This window comes from Neodiprion virginianus, chromosome 6 (assembly GCF_021901495.1).
Source record: "Neodiprion virginianus isolate iyNeoVirg1 chromosome 6, iyNeoVirg1.1, whole genome shotgun sequence".
NCBI lineage: Eukaryota > Metazoa > Arthropoda > Insecta > Hymenoptera > Diprionidae > Neodiprion > Neodiprion virginianus.
Window position 1 is genome coordinate 10,278,500 of NC_060882.1, and position 18,007 is coordinate 10,296,506.

General features: G+C 37.2%; 3 protein-coding genes and 1 long non-coding RNA gene across 6 annotated transcripts in view; 2 read left to right on the top strand and 2 right to left on the bottom strand.

The window, feature by feature from the left end:
* The window catches only part of LOC124307660 (ubiquitin carboxyl-terminal hydrolase 48-like), a 59,748-nt gene extending 57,487 nt beyond the window's left edge, over positions 1-2,261 (bottom strand). For both annotated transcript variants that reach the window (XM_046769589.1, XM_046769588.1), the window contains exons 1-6: positions 1,961-2,261; positions 1,651-1,792; positions 1,302-1,505; positions 742-1,068; positions 406-642; positions 61-311 (exon numbers count right to left, since the gene is read on the bottom strand). In XM_046769589.1, the coding sequence (XP_046625545.1) occupies positions 61-311; positions 406-642; positions 742-1,068; positions 1,302-1,505; positions 1,651-1,784 (1,153 nt within the window). In that variant the 5' untranslated portion in view covers positions 1,785-1,792; positions 1,961-2,261. The remainder of the gene's footprint in view (positions 1-60; positions 312-405; positions 643-741; positions 1,069-1,301; positions 1,506-1,650; positions 1,793-1,960) is intronic.
* A 63-nt stretch (positions 2,262-2,324) lies between these two features.
* Positions 2,325-4,969, top strand: LOC124307665 (mitotic spindle assembly checkpoint protein MAD2B). Its single transcript, XM_046769600.1, has 3 exons — positions 2,325-2,887; positions 3,068-3,365; positions 3,443-4,969. The coding sequence occupies exons 1-3, from the start codon at positions 2,866-2,868 to the stop codon at positions 3,753-3,755; spliced, it is 633 nt and encodes a 210-aa protein (XP_046625556.1). The 5' UTR covers positions 2,325-2,865; the 3' UTR covers positions 3,756-4,969.
* LOC124307663 (alkaline phosphatase-like) lies at positions 4,821-11,013 on the bottom strand. 2 transcript variants are annotated; one of them, XM_046769597.1, is made up of 8 exons: positions 10,849-11,013; positions 10,233-10,435; positions 8,163-8,355; positions 7,764-7,927; positions 6,657-7,004; positions 6,319-6,517; positions 5,664-5,885; positions 4,821-5,285 (listed from the first exon to the last, which is right to left on the bottom strand). In XM_046769597.1, exons 1-8 carry the CDS (start codon positions 10,943-10,945, stop codon positions 5,110-5,112), a joined length of 1,602 nt encoding a protein of 533 aa, XP_046625553.1. In that variant the 5' UTR covers positions 10,946-11,013; the 3' UTR covers positions 4,821-5,109. The 2 variants fall into 2 exon arrangements, with proteins under 2 accessions (XP_046625553.1, XP_046625554.1); XM_046769598.1 differs by lacking the exon at positions 10,849-11,013 and adding an exon at positions 10,653-10,705.
* The window catches only part of LOC124307672 (uncharacterized), a 67,799-nt gene continuing 58,129 nt past the window's right edge, over positions 8,338-18,007 (top strand). The window contains exon 1 of the long non-coding RNA XR_006908852.1: positions 8,338-8,490. This is a non-coding gene — a long non-coding RNA (uncharacterized LOC124307672). The remainder of the gene's footprint in view (positions 8,491-18,007) is intronic.

An 18,007-nucleotide genomic window follows, 5' to 3' on the forward strand; every position in this document is an offset into this window, starting at 1 on the left:
AATAGGTAATCGAAATTTTACTGCGAATCATTTACAACTCAACCTTAACAATAATCCTACCGTTGAGACCATCCTCGATGCGTTTGTTGTGCATCTTTTCGACCTTGTCATCACTGAACTGATACCATTCCCCGTTTGAATTGCATATATTTGCTATGTAATGACCAGAATGTGCCGAAGCGCCCTTGTGGCTCAAGACAGCAACTAAATTGTAGAAGTGTGTTTGGGGTGAACTTTTCAAGTACTCGGACATGTCCAAGTCCTCAGGAAACTGAATGTACGAGCTTAATTTCCGCTTCTGGCCGGAATCTCTGTAATGAATAGAAAAATATATAACACTCATCTAATCAGTTCTCGATACGTTATGCCTAGCAGTACTACTTGGCACAGTAACTCGTTACTTACCGATGAAACACGAAACGTAACAATTGAATGTTTAGGGTCTCTGGAAGTACGTCAAGTCTGATAAATCTTCTAGCATCCTTTTTATCGTTGCATGTAGCGCAGAGGTACTTATTAGCACCAGTCAATTCTTCCTCCATTAGATAGGTCTCCAATGCTTCTTTCAAAGTCGCGGCCAATTGTAAATCAAGTTCGTAAAACGTAGTGGGCGTGGAATATTCTGTCCTGCATGTTGTACAGCTATGAAACAATTGATTACCTCTAATTAAAGTGTTTCCTTCAAAATATCCTACAAATAGATACATCTTGAAAAATAACTATTCACTCCGCAACACGCACCAATTTACGTAACTGTATTTGCCTTGGCTCAGTCTCTGTAACGTATCAGTGAGTACAGTATTTTGCTGTAGTTTCCTCTCAATGTGACAGAGAAGAAGCTTGGAAAATTCTTGGGCATCCTGCTGCGTTCTTGTATCGAGAGACAAGGCGATTGCTAGGTTCGTTGGATCCAATGACTTTTTATTCCCAAACTGTAGCATTGCGAATATATACTGAAGTTGGCCAACTGCTGTAATAGGGTGATACGGCTGTCCGTTTTTTTTAGCTGTTAGTAAATTCTCGCTCTCTTCAGGATCTTCGGTGATTTTCCACTTATATATCACCCTCCTGCAATAAGGTTTTAAATTCCATTACATCGACATGCATAAAACAGGGGCAATAATCTTTGACGAGATATATCAATGTTTTGAAAACATCTACGTCAAACGTACGATATACTAACATTTTAGGAAAGTTCTCTTCATTGGATTTGTCAATAATATTAATGGTTGCATTTAATATTTTGCTAGTACATAAGTTTTACACATGATTTCCTCATTACAGTTAATCTTGAATCATACCTCATGTCCTCGTTGTGAAACCAAACTTGTATTAAACTATTGACATAGCACGTAGCCCCTAAATTTTTCAATCCGACATACTGGGTTGGATCACGAAGTTCAGAAAGCGAACTTTCCAAGGGAGCAATCTCGGCTGGTTGAGATTTCATGTATTTTTCCTCTCCTATACCAGTCAAACACTGTGGATTGTTCGTACAGTTTCGTCTGGAAGAAACAGAGAACACTTGATCAATATTAACTTGAAAGGTAGGACATAACATACATACAAGAAACGATGCTATTCGCTGACACAAGTATTGTAACGCAGCTGTATAATTTCCGTAGATAAAGGAGGATGCTCATGTCTTACTTGCATGTCTTGCAGTTCTTCAATCCGATTCTGTACGCTGTTTTTATGTGTATCGACTGCATCTCATCGACGGGTGTATTTTCAACCCAAGCCCAAGCCATTTTATCCAGTTCAATTTTCTTAACTGGAGGCATGTTTACGCCTGAAATGCAGTGTTGATGAGGGAAACAAATTTGCGGCAAATGAGTGTTGATAATTTTTCCCTTAGCGTTGTTAGTCCCGATCATTCGAGAAACGCGTAGTTTACCAGGCATGAATTCACCCAGTTTAGCTCGGCTAAAGTGGAGAAAAATACGGTAGATATACTCACCGGTAAATGCGACCAATATTCCGACGGTATTGGAGGTTAACTATCGATGTCAAATACTCAAATGCGTATCCGCGTATGTAGAGTACACGGTTTTTGAGCCGAGTATTTGTTTACGTTATTACACCTCTCTTCGTGACTCAGTAACGTGAGAAAATAATTCACCGCGGCGTGGGCTTACTTTCCAAATATCCCACGATTACTTGTCCCGAAGTTCACGCAAAAGTCTCGTTTTATTTACAGTAGAATTTTTTTGAAAAAGAACATCTAAATACATCAGTCCGCCGCGATGGCAAACCTCGCTGCTGGGCTGGAGCCGCAGTAAACGCTGCCATATGCAGTACGCAGCTCCAATGTCTCAATGGCGTGCGCATCCGCATGCGGCTGACTTTTCAAACGAGTCAGTTATCGCAACGAAAATCAAATGAAAAATGCAAATTGGTTAGTGACGTGGTGGATTGAACCGCTTTCTTTGACCGCCTTCGTAGCATTACAATGCGTATCTACCCCGGAGTACAATGCTTGCTCCTTTAATTTCACGAATTTTACGAGATACGCATCGTTTCGTTCCTGGGTTGCGAGTAGATTGGCTAAAATTGAATGTATCAAGAGTCTGTGTTCATATGCCTATGGTGTTTACAAACTGTGCGGTGTAAATTTACTATAGCTCTTCAGTGAGCGATGATGAATTGACGTATCGTGCACCAATTTATTAGAAGTTGTTGAAATAATATATGAGGAAATACGAGGACCCACGTACTGAAGTCGAAATACCTAAACGTATGTTTCATAACCTAGACAAGCAGTCGTGACGGCATGAAGACAGCTGTATATGGACTGCTGGTGTGATGTAATTCGGCGTAAATGAATGCATTGAATATCACCGGAAGGATAGAGCCTGTGATGATATGTCAACGCAGCAACAAATAGGCAGGTTTATTCATTCATTCTTCCAAAATTAGAATGGCACACAAGAAAATTAAAAACTCGCCTACACTTGGGCAACTACTTTTGCATTTACACTAACGTATCCACAATTGCCTGCGCGCAGGCGGACTTGGTGTTCCGATATTGTGCATTCGCCAAATATTTTATTTTTTATTGTTTCAGTTGGTGCGGATATTTTATTAGAATTTCTAGAAGTAGCATTCCACAATATTCTGTATGTCAGGAATTTGTATCCCAAAGAAATTTTTGTACGGAAGCAAATATATGGAATAGCCACACAAGTTTCTGAGCATCCAGAATTGAACACTTACCTGAAAGAAGTACTTAATTCGATCAGAGAATTGATCAGGCATGATGAAAACAGCGTTAGAAAAATCAATGTCTGCTTTTACAATCAGGATAAAACACCTGTAGAGCAATTTGTCTTTGATCTCGGAAAATTAAAGGCTGATCTGGCGGTGTAAGTAACGCATTCGGATTCAAATCATTGTGAATTCTTGTTTCATGATTTTGTACCTATTTTAATTTTATTTTCAGACAGGATCCATTCTTTTTAAAAACAGAAGAAGCTCTCAGAACTTTTTGCTTGAAGCTTTCAACATCCGGTTCATATTTGAAACGACTACCTGAAAATGCTACGTTTTCCATTCAAATCCATACCCATGAAGCGGCGCACGCTGCGCTAAATGAAAATCCAAGATGTGAAAATTTTCCCTGGATCGAAGCTGAAGAAGATATGACCGAAATAAAAGAGCAGACTTTATTACCTCTGAAGTCAATCAATACCGAATATTTGAATCTACAAATGTATGCGTTGGAAAAAGAAAATAAGAACGAAGAGAAGCAGTGATTTGATTGTTTGCTGTTTTCCGTTTTTTCATTCTATTGCGACAAATTACGTGCAAACAAATAATCCTTATACATTTTACAAGATAGTGTAAAGAGTGATTCGCAATGGCACGCTCTGGAGAAAACAATGATCCTGCGCTCATGAACGATCTATTATTGCTTGACGGAATATCTGGATTCGTTGAAGTACATTGCAACAGAAAATTTCAACACGACTACTCTCGTATCTTCAACTGATACGTACATCATATAATGCACAGTCGACCGTTGATAGGTCTTTCAAACAATTTATTCTATTTCCGGCTTACCAATATTATTGCATGATAGCGTTATAGAAAAGGCTTTACGATGTAGTGAGCGCAAAACGCTCACTGTGTTCACACGGCTCATATTTTCCGGTTCAATCTTTTTTTTTTAATCCGTAATTCATTTTACATGATATATAAAACCTACAGCTCACTCCTCAATATTTTTTCAATGTAATCTTATCACTATCCACGTACTCACAAATGGTGTTCAATTAAAAATATATTATCATTTTTCAATTGTCTGTACGTTCAATAAAAGGCAGTAATAAGTAAATATATCAAACTTTTCCTAGATCATTCTTCATTTTTCGAAACACATAGAATAAATTTCATTTTGGTACAACAGTCCGACATGAATGTGTATTAGGGTGAACCTTACTTAGGGTATTGATGTTTTTTTTCAGACCACCCCCCAAATCAACTATAAATAATTCAAAAACAATTTCCTAATTCTTTCAAATTTTTATATCAATTCTAACCCGTGCCTGTAAATGGATGGATATCACCATTTCAAATACACCTGTTTCAGATACATTCTCAGCATATAATTTATTGTAAGAGTGACGATGTTCGAATTAATCTGTAATTGCGAAGATTTAGTGAGTATTAGTACTACTATCTAAGAAAAAATTCACATCATCATACCAACCAATCTCGACGAATTGCACACCCTAAAAATTTGACCTCTTCTTTTTATTTATAAGAAATGCAATTGTCTATATTACCTGGTATGATGATGTGAATTTTTTCTCAGATAGTAGCACTAATGCTCATTAGAACCTCACATTCATGGATTGTTTCGAACATTATTACTCTTAGAGTAAAATATATACTAAGAACGTGTCCGAAACACATGTATTTTAAATTGGGAAATCCTTCCTCTTACAGGCACGGGTTACAGTTGATATAAAAATTTGAAAAAATTGTAAATTGTTTTTGAATTATTTATAATTGATTTGGTGGGGTGATCCGGAATAAATTCGTCAACATTCTAAATGAGGACCACCCTAATGTGTATGCATAACTTCCGTTAATTCCATCAATTGTTTATCTATGTAATCTTGGTAGCAAAATGGGTATCAACGTTGTCAGGAAGATGAAAGGGTAGGCTTGAAAATTCGAACTAGAATTATTGTAGTATTCACCAATCTTTGCTGCATAAGCTGCGACATGGGCTATGTAATTTTGCTCGTGTGTAGCGTGCAGCAGATGGGCGTACGGCCCTGGAAATAAATAGATAGAGAAATGTAATACAAAATGAATGCAAAAATAAACTGCAAAAAATCGAACACAGGCATATGAAGCGTGTGTCATTCAGCAATATATTCCTCTGCAAATTTTTGAAAATCTAGCCAAAATGTCTCTTCACTTGGCACAACATTTAATGGGCAATCGGCATTTTTTTCAAAAAAAAAAAAAAAAATTCGAAGGTGTTTATTCTTGATGATTGTTTCAGGAATTTCGAAATGAATACAACTAATATGTGTGTTCTTTCCTGTGCAAATTTAAATTCTATTTAGTTCGAGACTGAACTTTGTATTAAATGAGGTATATTTTGTCAGAAAGCTTTCGAGTCGATTAAAATAAGTTAACGGGTTTACCTATGGCGTATACAAGCGTATCAGTTCCGCTGTGTTGGGCCTCATCAGTTACTATAGCAGCTTGTTGACTGTAAGTGAAATCAGTGGTATTCTCCAAAGAAGGATCCTTCCTGATAGCCGTGGTGCTGTTATAAACTTCATAAGCCATGTTGTTTGGACCCCCTGTACTGTAGCTCAATACCGTAAAGGGAATGTTGTCGTATTCTGAATTTGCGGCGATTCCTTAAACGTCAAAGAGTTTGCTATATTAATAATTTCCGCATGAAAACTAGACAAAAAAGCTTCTAAATTACGGTGATTTATAAAGGAACCAATTGTGAATACACATTTTCACGATTAATTCACATTTCACAATCAGGGATGCATATTATTTACTCAAGAACACTGTTAAATTTTTGACTGTTGAATCGTTCAGATTAAATTCATTTTACTGTCAGATAAAAACATCTTGATTTGGAACAGCTGGAATAATTTGGTTAAGCGACTACTTAGACCTTCTGAAATGGGGTTTCTCAGTTGTATGCTTCGCTATTCAAATGTTTCAATATGTTTTCATTGATTTCTAACGTAATTGTTTATTTCTAATACATGTTCCCATTTCGTCTAAAGAGACAAAATAAATGAGTTTTGTTATTGATTTAAAAAATTGGCATACCAAGAACGTCTTGTCCTCTGTCGGCACCTGAATTGAATGTCATGGCGTGACCATGGTCGCTCGTGACAATGACCAAAGTTTCAGTGGTGTCAATAAGTTTTAAGGTAGCACTTACTGCCTCAGAAAATCTGATTGTCTCTCTTAATGCTTGCGCAGCATGTCCACGATGGTGTGCATAATCAATTAAACCCCCTTCGACCTGAGAGTAATAATAACATCGTACGCTCGGACCATATCGATTTGCGAATAATTCAACATGATCATTGTTTACTATTCATCAAAGTGAGTGTCGTCGACTGTGGAATCTTAATAAAAACACGTCAATGTTCAAACCGTACCGCAAGCACGAATCCCTTCTCTGCTTTCTGAAGAATTTTTATAGCTGCAACCGTCATGTTTTCCAAGCTTGGCTGTCCTTTGGGACCGGTGTCTCTGTTCCAATCCATGCTCAAGTGAGCATTGTTGAATATGCCCATAAGAAAGTCAGTATTTTCCGTATCAACACTGAACAATTCTTCGTTGTTCTGAACAACAACATTCGAGAAATTTCTTGCAGTCTTGTCCGCGGCCCATTCGTCTATTAATTTTCTCCCATCCTGCCTGTAGCAACTCCAAGTATTTACCTCGTCATTTTGCAAACCGGTGGAATTACTTTGTAACTGTTGTCTGCCACCTCCCATAATAACCTGTGCAAAATACGCTTAAATGTGTTTATTGTGGTGGTTTTTTATCCAACTTTTTTTTTCTAGTTACGTACATTTCGAAAAGTTAGTTTTTAGCCTCAAGCGAAGCCTCGTGAAACCTCAACTCGATAGCAAAATTTCTAAAAGGTGACTAATCTGGTTTAAATTTTTCAAATAGTCTAACCGAAATATCTCAAAAACTATACAAGTTGGCAAGCTGTTTTTGATTTCACTTTGCAGATAGTCAAATTTTCTATAAAAAAGGTCAAGACTAATATGCACCTAAATGTTTATCAGGTATTCGATACGAACGTTTAAAATAATACGAACGTGCATAAGCACATTTAGCTATATAGTAGTCTCAACCTTTTTTTATAGAAAATTTCATCATCTACAAAATAAAACCAAAAATAACTTTCCAACTTGTATAGTTTTTGAGATATTTCGGTAGGAGTGTTTGAAAAATTCAAACCAGATGAGTCACCTTTTAGAATTTTGCTACAGAGTTCCGATTTCACGAGGCTTCGTTTTAAACTAAAACTAACTTTTCGAAGGGTACGTGAGAAGACAAAAAAAAGTTAAAAAACCACCCAAGTGATTATAATCATTTCCAAATCTTTACGATGTCCATGCAATTAGCGAAGCGCCTTGTTATATACAATTCACATTACACGGTCTAAATGACACCTTACTGACGGAATAGTCTGTTGATAACGTCGAGATCCTAGGTTAGTTTACTCATTAAATAATATGGTCATTTACCTTTATATCCTTGCCCGGCTTATTCTCGACGAGTTGCCTCGCTATATCTTTACACTTAGCGGCGCTGGCCGGCATATTAGCTTCGCATTCCCATTTTCTGCTGGCCGAGTGCGCATAGAGTGCCGACGGAGTAGCGTGAGTAACTCTCGTTGTCGTGACGAATCCTGTTTTCAGTGGAAATCAAAATGAACAACGTTGTATATGGCCGCGGTGTGCGAGGTGTTGCGGATACGGGTCAAAACTGGAATCAGACGTAACCCACCGGTCGAGGCGTTAGATTACGGTCGATAATGCAGGACGGTCTCCTGGCTGATTGTTAACTTCAATTTTCACACCAATTATGGAGCAATGTTAATCATCAGGGTCTAATTATACTCGATAAACTTCCGCGTACCTCACCTGTGTCTTTACCAGCAGCTTGAGCCCAGGCCAGGATTGAATCGACGTGATAATCCTCGTTGAGACTCGCTTCGCAATCGTTCAGCGGTACGTTACTATCGACGCCGGTGACTTTGTAGTTCGTTTTAACACCGCAAAAGACTGCAGTGGCGGTAGAGGCGGAATCCGGGACTTGCTTGTCTGAGTCGTAAGTCTGCGAAATTCATTTCATTCAACGTTAAAAAAGCGATCATCTCATTCGAATGATAGGTAAATTATGCCAAATGTGTGGAAAGATGCGGCGAATCGAGCAGAAGGAGACGCTAACAATCGTGCAGATTAGTCAGACGTAAGTTAACTAATTTCACTGTTTAGTTGATGAATGATAAGTGTATTATGAAACATAATGTCGTCGCCGTGTCTGAACGGTCTGAACTCTTACGCATCAACGTCTGGCCGATGTGAAAATTAATGACCGATACCGTATTCTAAGTTCAAGTTTAGGCATCATTTGAAAATCTAACCGCTCGTTATGCCCGAAGAAAGTAGCTCGGTGGATTTCGACAGTTCATTCGAAATTATATTCACGTTTCCATCACCCTTGAAGTTAGTAACGTTATCGTAACGATTGATGCTGAGGAAAAACAAAACACACGCAATAAAACAAACAAACTCATATTCCCTAATTTTAGTTCCTTCAAACTCATTGTAAAATTGAGAAAACAGAGATTTTTTCCCTAATGATTCTTTACGATAACGTTACTAACTTCAACCCCTAACGTTTCCTAAGTTCCACAGTTAATACTAACGTTCGGGGCTTACACAGTCTTCATTCGAATTTGTGCAATACTTATAAAAGTGAAATACGGTTTGCAGAGCACCGAAGTCACAATGCAGGAATGACACAGGTAGATTATTTTGCATTCGACCTTGGATGCCCCGAACCGACGTGCGGCCTTATAGTCCATTACGGCTTATCGCCATGCATATATCTATTTTTATGTACTACATTAGTATATATTTGTAAAAGTTACGTTCCGAATTGAGTGCTGAGTAAACATTGCAGGTATACGAATAAAATTCCGCATCAGGCTGAAGTTTGTAACGTTATCATAATGATGCATCTTTGGAAAAGCTCGTTATTTTGCAACTTTAGATGATTACCTGAAATTTGAGAAACCTTTAATAAAGCATGAAAAAATTCAAATTTTGTAAATTCAACTTCTAGAGTTAATCTAAAGGTGCAATATGGTAAATTTTGTTTCAACGGTTCGATACTACAACCTTACTAACTTCAGCCTCGTAATTTCGCACATTGTGAAAATGACACCAATTCTGAATACATATTCGTCGACTAACTGAAATTCTTACAAACATTGAGTTTGTATCAATCAAGGTTTGCTCAGATCTAACGATAAAGTAAATGCGCATAATGTGAAAGATGTGATTGACGGGATTTTCTTGGACTTATCAGAATTTACTTCAACTTCAACTTTATCTTCACCTGTTACGCAGATATCTGATGGGCAAGTTTTGTTTCTCCGAAACACTTGTCATTGCTTCTTTCCTTCTTTCACTTGAAAACCACTTACGTTAATGTATATGTATATCCGTGGTTATTTTCGGATACAGCATAGATAAAGCTACTGACACGAAAATTTCTTCTATTCGACAGTCGTGTATCTCCTCGCTCTGTACAATTTCCAAGGTCTCTACGTAAGGTCTATGACATCGCGTTTTGCCTTTAATTGCAAGTATGGCACTGTGCCCACAGCACACATTATACTTATGTAGACGTATACGTCGCATCAGCAGATCTGACAGACTAGCCGAACTTCTGTTTCTACATTCGCAGCTGGAATTTTTCGTTCGAGTCATAAAACAAATCGCGTCTATTTATTGCATTTGCGTAATAAAATTCTACGAATTATACAACGTTTTACAATTTTCAAAGAAATACTGGTGACTTCGTTATTTAGCCTGCCGGGTCTGCCAGGACTCTGATTTTCTCTCGTTTATTTTTTTTTCAATCTCCTTCTCGTGAAGCATGAGTAGCTAAATGTATGACTGAAATATCTTTTTCTGTTATACCTTCGTCACGGCGATGTGAGGGAATTTCTCCCACGCGAGATAACTCTCCTCTCCGGCATTGTAGATCCTACTCGCTGCGATGGTTTCGAGGCTCATACCATCTCCGAGAAATATGATCACGTTCTTGGCTGTATTTGTATTCCACGCGTACGACAATGATTCTTTCAAGTCCAGGTTTGCTGACTGATACCAATAATGTTTATCTGTGGTGTCAAGTCAAAAAAAAGAGAATAATAAGTAATGACAATTTCACACCTGTCCCTACTCGATTTATACTATAAAGGCAATATGCATTGTACTATATTATCAGCTCATTTGAAGAATTTATCTCTGATTTGACTATATATAGTATTACTAGGAATAGCGAATCATCATTTATAATCGACGTAGGGCAAATACACCAGTGAATTAACTAACAACCGTTTCAAAATTACTGTGGATAATTTTATATTCCTGTAGTTTGTTCGTATTTTCTGGTATCTATTCGTACACTGGTGTAGAACTCTGTCAAATGATTATTTCTTCTCCAAATAATTTCGGGTCTGCGATGTTCAAATTTCTCTATCCATCATAATATTGACGACATGTAGGTACGGAACCTGAATTGAGAACTCACCTTCGGCGCAATATGTTTCGTCTACGAAGATCAGCGGTATCGTCACGGCTAGGAATATACGAAAGATTGATACAACTGTTTGAGGAAAAGAACCCATAATGTCTCGAAGCGAAAAGCCGAAAGCAGACTCGTTGCTCGCGAAGCGTTCAAACTACTAGCATCAAGTGACTCTCCGCTGGGTTTACTTGCATTCAAACTTAGACAAGTGTTGGTGGGACAGCCAGTGCCGGCCCAAGAGGGGTGCAAACGATACGAGCGCACAGGGCCCCGCGTTTCTAAGGCCCCGCGCGCCGACAGTCGCTGGCCGATTATCTAGTGAGAAAAGTTAAAATGTTTTGTTCGGGTCGAGTTATAACGGCTGGTCGTACTTCGTAAGTTTTTATCGCCGGGTGTGAGAATTAACGAAATGTTCGTATTTGAAAAAAAGACAAGTGTTGAATGTAATTTTTTTTATTGAATTTTACATGATAATATATTTCATTGTCGTTTATTATTATACTACTAAATCGTGTTAATAAAAAGTGAATTGTAAATATATATAGAGCTTTCCATGCCAGTTGGCAAGACTTTGAAAGTTGACATTTTTAATTTGGCTGAAACTTGACTATCTTTGTTCATTCTGTGAAAAAAGATTGCTTGATTTTTTGCAAGTTGTTTACTTGCGTGCCAGTCAACGTGTTAAAATGCTTTTTCAAACGCTTATATCTTTGCTTCCACTGCATGGATTTACAAAAATAAGCCGATGAAATTGTACAGGAAGAAGCCAACTATTTAGGTAACATATTTCGTCGATGTTACGGCTTTGTCTTCACACTTAATTCACACAATTTGAAATATAACAATCGAATTTTCGGGATGTAGCTCTCTTTTGAAAATTTAAAACAATTTATTTCAACTGTATCCAAATTTTATCTCTGTTCTGAAAATTGTGTCGAGCTTTTTTGCAATAATCGTCGCATCTGCGGAAAGACCTTTTTCAAGATTGAAACTAATAAAAGATTACTTCATCCCTAGCATTAGTCAGGAACGATTGATTTCCTAAGCCATGAAATCCAAAGTGGCTAAAAAATTAAATTATGATGATATTAACAACGAGTTTGCTATAATACATGTCAGTAAATGAACGAAAAATTACATATTCTAACCTTATTATTCATTCATTAAATGATTTTTGATGTGATTGAATTATGAACTTCATAAAAATAATTTAATCATTCATAATTTTCAAGCATACCTCAAGTCCTTACTATAACAATTTGTGCAATGTAACAAATAGCAAAATGTAATAAATCGTTACTTCCTTATACGAAATTTGTTTTAAGGCCCGTCAGGTCGACTTTGCACCAGGCCCTGATTTTCTTTGGGCTGGCATTGGCGACAGCGGCGTTTTTACAGCTAATGTGCGAGAGAAACGGGAAAAAGTGGGGATAGAATAAAAGAGTCACGAGAGGTAGCAAGGCCGCGTTTCTATGAAAGAGTTTTAAGAGGACGTTACAGTCAGTCCTTACCGACCGAGTAAAGTGGCACTTAATTTGACTATTATCAAAGCCTAGGCACCACTAACCGTGAAAATTCCGCAGATAGCGTAATTCTACACGATGCAAAGATGAATGAAAAGTTTAAAAAACTTTCTTGTTTCACGTGAGAATAACGCTCAAAAATGTATTTTTGCACAATCCGTGGAAAATCTATTTTTTTTGTAGTTTTCAGGTCATAAATAAATATTTTTCGAATTCAGCGATGAAAAAGTAATACATTGTCCTGTTTCGAGCTTATCCCATTCGTTTTTTCATTGAAGTAACAAAAATATGAACAAGGTCACTCGGTCGATAAGGGTAGTATTAGGTTACATGACCTCAACGATCAGCGTTTGTGAAACATAATGTACAGTGGAACCGAGTATGAGTGTAGATCGCAAGAGTCGATGTGAGAGTTCTTAGTCTGCTAGAAAGATTGTCGGCAATGGTTGAGAAAAGTATTGAAGCTAAAATATAACTATCTTCATAGCACAGAAAAATATCTGTATAAAGTCTTGAATTTGAAACGAAACAGCCTGATTATCGGCAACTTTGTATATATCACAGATTGAAAGGCGACGAATTACTGAAAAGTGATTTGTGTCGTAATAATATGTTCCATTTGTAAAATGATCTTGACGAAATGAGTTTGAATAACGTAAATAACAATTTCAATGTCAGGATCAAAAAATTCTGGAGCAATAAAATTAATCCCTCAGGTTGTTATAAAATCGGCGTCTGTAATTCTCTGGATGAAATGAAATAATTGAAACGCATCAACTCTTTGATTGATCTTTTTTTTTTTATCTTTTGCATCGGCTTATGTTTAACTATATCATTACAATTGTCTGTACCACGTTAGTATGCGGGTCGAAATAGCTGAGTGTGGGGCGAGCTTTATCTTCGTCAATGATAAACAGATTAAAGGGATGCGTGGCTGGTAGTGGCATACCATCAGACCGCTGTTTCAGTTATCAGTCGAAATATACTTAATGCTTGCAGGTATAAATTCGGATGTGTTATCACGCCCTGACCGATTACCTAATTTTTTGCATACTTCGCAAGCTAGATTTAGTATTTTTCTTTCTTCCTTTTCGAAGAATAATTTTGCAAGTAGACATCACCGTAAAAATATATTGATAAGTGTAAAACCGATTGAAAATTCAGTCGAAAAAATAGAAAAAACGAGGATTTTAAATTACATTCTTGCATATTCATTTCGATTCGAGTATTTGTTCGACATATATTGCAGTCCTATACCAGATTTCAATTACCAGATTTGAGACGACTCATATTTACTATCATTTAAGCTCGTGTGTTCCATCATCGCCAAATAATCCCAGACAGTGCTGTCCCTGGTTTTGGAGTTGGAGAACTAATTGGTAGGTTCGGAAAAAATATGGACGGTTGTTAAGGCAGCCCCTGACGACGGTATATTAAACTCTCAGGGTAACTGTTCGGCTATTGATTTTTTTCTCACACTGTAGTGCAAAGCTCATACCGCCAGGCATTCAGAGACATCTCTTTCGCGGAGTGGTTTGTGCAATGCAAACATACTACACGGAGACGATGGAGACATAGACACGAATTTGAGCGCAAGTTTAAAAATCTATCAATGAATTATGGCAGAAGTCACTACAATTAATCTATATATTTACAGCAAAGTTTGCATATATCTAAGGAATATAACAATTCCAATCCGAGACTCCTATCACTTGCATTTATCATTGTGAGGTGAATTACGGTATGAATGTACGTCAGTACAGTATTAATGTATTTAAATATAATCTCTACATACCTTAAAATTTCTCCGATGAACTAGAGGCACGTCGACTTAATCCAAGTATCAAGTATCAAAAAATTAATCAAGTATCAAAAGTATCAAGTATCAAAAAAAGAAAATTAAACTTGATACAAAAATGACGAGTCAGTATCCAGTACGAAAAATACTGTGATACACTGATTCGGGTCCTCATTAAAATATTTGAGAGTTACATTTTGACGGAGTTAGGAACTACGTTTTGAACAATTTCTATCTATTTCCTCAGTTGAAAAGAATTGTTTTGCGTGTCTAAAATAACACAAAAAAACTATGATTGGAGTTTTTATTAATAGGGTTCGTGTTTTCGTTTCTTCTGCACGCCACGAATAAAAATTAGACACCCGAAACAAACACAATTCAATTGATTTAAATAATATTTGTCCAGTCGAACCAACTGATTATAGGTACAATGGTTTAAATACATTTAGTGTATTCAACCAATCGTCAGCTTTATTTGAATGGAGCAAAATGAGGAGGTGCACGATAGCAAGGTGGTAAAATTGATGTAGGGTTACTTGTTTTCGGTAGTTGTTTTTATTCTCGGTATAGTGTTATGTATACTCGTGGTGACGTGTGCTTTTGGATAATTAAGTATATTATACTGTAGAGTTGCTAGTTGACAGAGTAAAGGAGCTGGTGTTACATTTACATTTTTACGATAAAAAGACAGACACGCAATACCGGGTTTTTCGCGTTTGGAATGATTAATGTTCGTACCTTAGCATTGTATGTATTTAAAATTGCAACGAATTAAGTTCATCCAAATGTTAATGCGAGCCCATTTCGTTTCTCTTTATCGCTTTTAAACCGTTCCGTGGTAAATTGTCTTGTCGAATATTCTCAAATAGCATGTGTTGTGAGTATGCCACGTATGCATTGTATAAAAGCTCTGATATGAATAACAGTCCCAGTTTCAAGATCTTCTTTCAATGATCTTCGTATTACTTTCCGGTGAATTTCAACAAAATGTAACGTATCAAAAGTTATCATCGCATTTCAAATGAACGGCGTAGGCAAACAACGAAAGTAAGTAATGGAGACGTTTTCAATATTGCCAACACTGGCAATAAGCTATCTCGCCAGAAATAGCTGATTTTCTTGAATCTACTTCTGCTAATGGAACCTCTTCATATAGCCTCGAGACATGGTTACAAAATTCCTGGTATACAGCAAAAAATAATGTTTACCGTTGATGCAAATGTATACGAGATGTCTGTAATGTAAACGATACTTGTATTTGCGTATCCGATACTCTGGATCATTCTAACCAGAGTATAACCCCCACGGTTTTCAATTTCATTTTCCTGCTAGTATTATAACGTCATAGGGTATCTAAATTATTTAATTTTTGAAGACTGATTTTCCTGTAAATAATTACGCAGTCGGAGAAATCATACATTATAGCAATAATTAATTTTTATGAAGTTAATCTACACGGTAAATCAATAAATACTTTACCGAGATAAGAATATAAAAATATTGAGCCTAGACCGGATACAAAAGTTAAGGATATACGAGGAAATCGATACGAAACAAGAAGCTTTAATAGAACAGAAAAAATGGCACAAAATGATCCGTAAGAAGACCGAGATTTAAACACGAACAACAAAATCCTAAAGCTGGAGATTTTACTTATTTTCCTCAAATTTTTGTCTAATTATCTACATTTTTTCAAATTGAATAGTTTTTTTACTCACATCCGCCTATCTCTAAAACTGAATGCACGCTCATCTTACCTATGGTTTAAAAAGTTTTTTCCAAAGAATTTGCCGTGAGAATTTCATGAAAGATTTGATTATGGCTAACATTGATTTCGTTAATCGAATGACAAGCACAAAACTAATATTTTCTCCAATCTAAAACTCTGCCAATCGTTTTTATCGTAGCACCCTTCAACATACTGGAGAGGTAATAAAATTAAGTATGGTGAGGGTGACGGGCCAGAGTGAGATGGCTGAGAACACCCCATGTACAGATATGCACATATGTAATGCACACGCAGGTGTATAAATTAGCGCGTCGCTAATCACTAAGGTCTAAAAGAGTTAATCGGACTCGATTAACACCCTGTGCAATGTCTCCACGTACCTCGTTTGCGTATATTTCATTCCCGACGCAGGGAATACACCATAAATGATGAAGTCCGATGAAGCTGGAACGAAAGTACCGGAGAAAGAGAATTTTATAGTAAAAGTGTATTATTTGTATTAAAGAGAGACTTGTATATGATATTCAAAGAAATAAATATAGAGGAAAGTTGTAATTGGGGATTATAATAGAAGAAAGGTGACATGATAAACGAGACAAACATTTATTGCACAGACTATTTTCATCCATTTAATAACGTTTATTATATTAAAATTCAAGATATTCAATAATAGACTGAAAGGTACCTTTAAAAAAAATTTTATTTCGTTAGTACATTAACGTAGTTTGAAAATTTCACGTAGAAAGTTTCCATTTTCGGGTGTAGGTTTAAGTTTTTCATGTCATGCATATTTGACCGGTGATCTAGGTACATGCGTATATATACATTGAGTAAATAAAAATTAGACAAACCAGGTATAATAACGCAACCGGATGAGTTTATAACAACAAGACGCGCGTGGGCCTCGCGCATTGAAAGTAAAATGAGAAGAATCTATTGATCGCCTATTTTTTCTTACCCCGTCGTCCTTGCTTGGGGGGGTCGGAACGGACGGAATTAAAGATGGCGGGAGTTTTTCCATTGTCTTTCCCCTACTCCCCCCCGCCCCTCAGCCACCCCCACCCCCGTCCCTTCCACCCTTCTCCGGCCGGCCACCCTTCCGCCCCCCGACTCCCACCCCACTTTGCGAAGCGAGCCGAAGCAAAGGAAAGTAAAATGAAGTGAAGGAACGGAAAGGAAAGGAACGGCAAGAAAAGGAGGGATGAAAAATGGGCAGGGATATTTTAAAGGGAAATTTAGACGGAGGCTGGCCTGCACCCCCTCCTCGCTTTTATCTCTCTCTCTCTCTCGTTATTATGCCCTCTTTTTCTCACCCTCGCGCATTCGCATCCCTCTTACAGATACTGTCGAAAGAGCGCAACGGTTTGAGATAAACTCGTTTCTTGACGAATTTGAATGAAAGAAATTAGCCAGCGGAAATACGATCAGTACACGAGTTGTCTGTATTTTTTTTTTTTTTTTTACAATCGTACAGCGTATAATGTTGAATAATCTGATTTCTGGATATTTTGCGAAATGATGGAGCTGTGTAGATTGGTATTATATTCAGCTGTTAGAATTTCATCGCGGTTAATTAATATCGACAGTTGTATAGAACGATTGGGTAATTGAATAGTCGCGTTGTAGGAATTAGTGAAATTAAATCGAACGCAACGTCATAATCATATTCCCATCAGCTCGCAACGTTTTAATTACACCTATATATCGTCAAATATTCCGTTGTGTTATTTCCTCGCGGACAGATGCCCAAATGCTTTGAATGTGAGAATTTTTCAAAATGAAACGTCGCGGAGTAAATGAGATTACCCTAAAAATTAGGTACTCGTATGGCGGGTAAAAACTTTATACACTCACCATTTCCACCAGAAAGCATCTTGAATCGCAACTTTGTGACTTGAGAAACTTGCGTTGAGCAAGGTTAGTTTTTGGAACGGTTTGCTACCGCCTCAGTCTACAGTTAAGAACGATTAACTCGAAACTATTTTCCAAGTTCACTAAGTGATCATTTTATCCTTATGTCGCGTCGCGCGGATTACATGATTCCACAGCATGTTCGTACTCGTTATTAGAACCGCTGAATTGCGTATTATATGTTACACCTGAATATTAAAC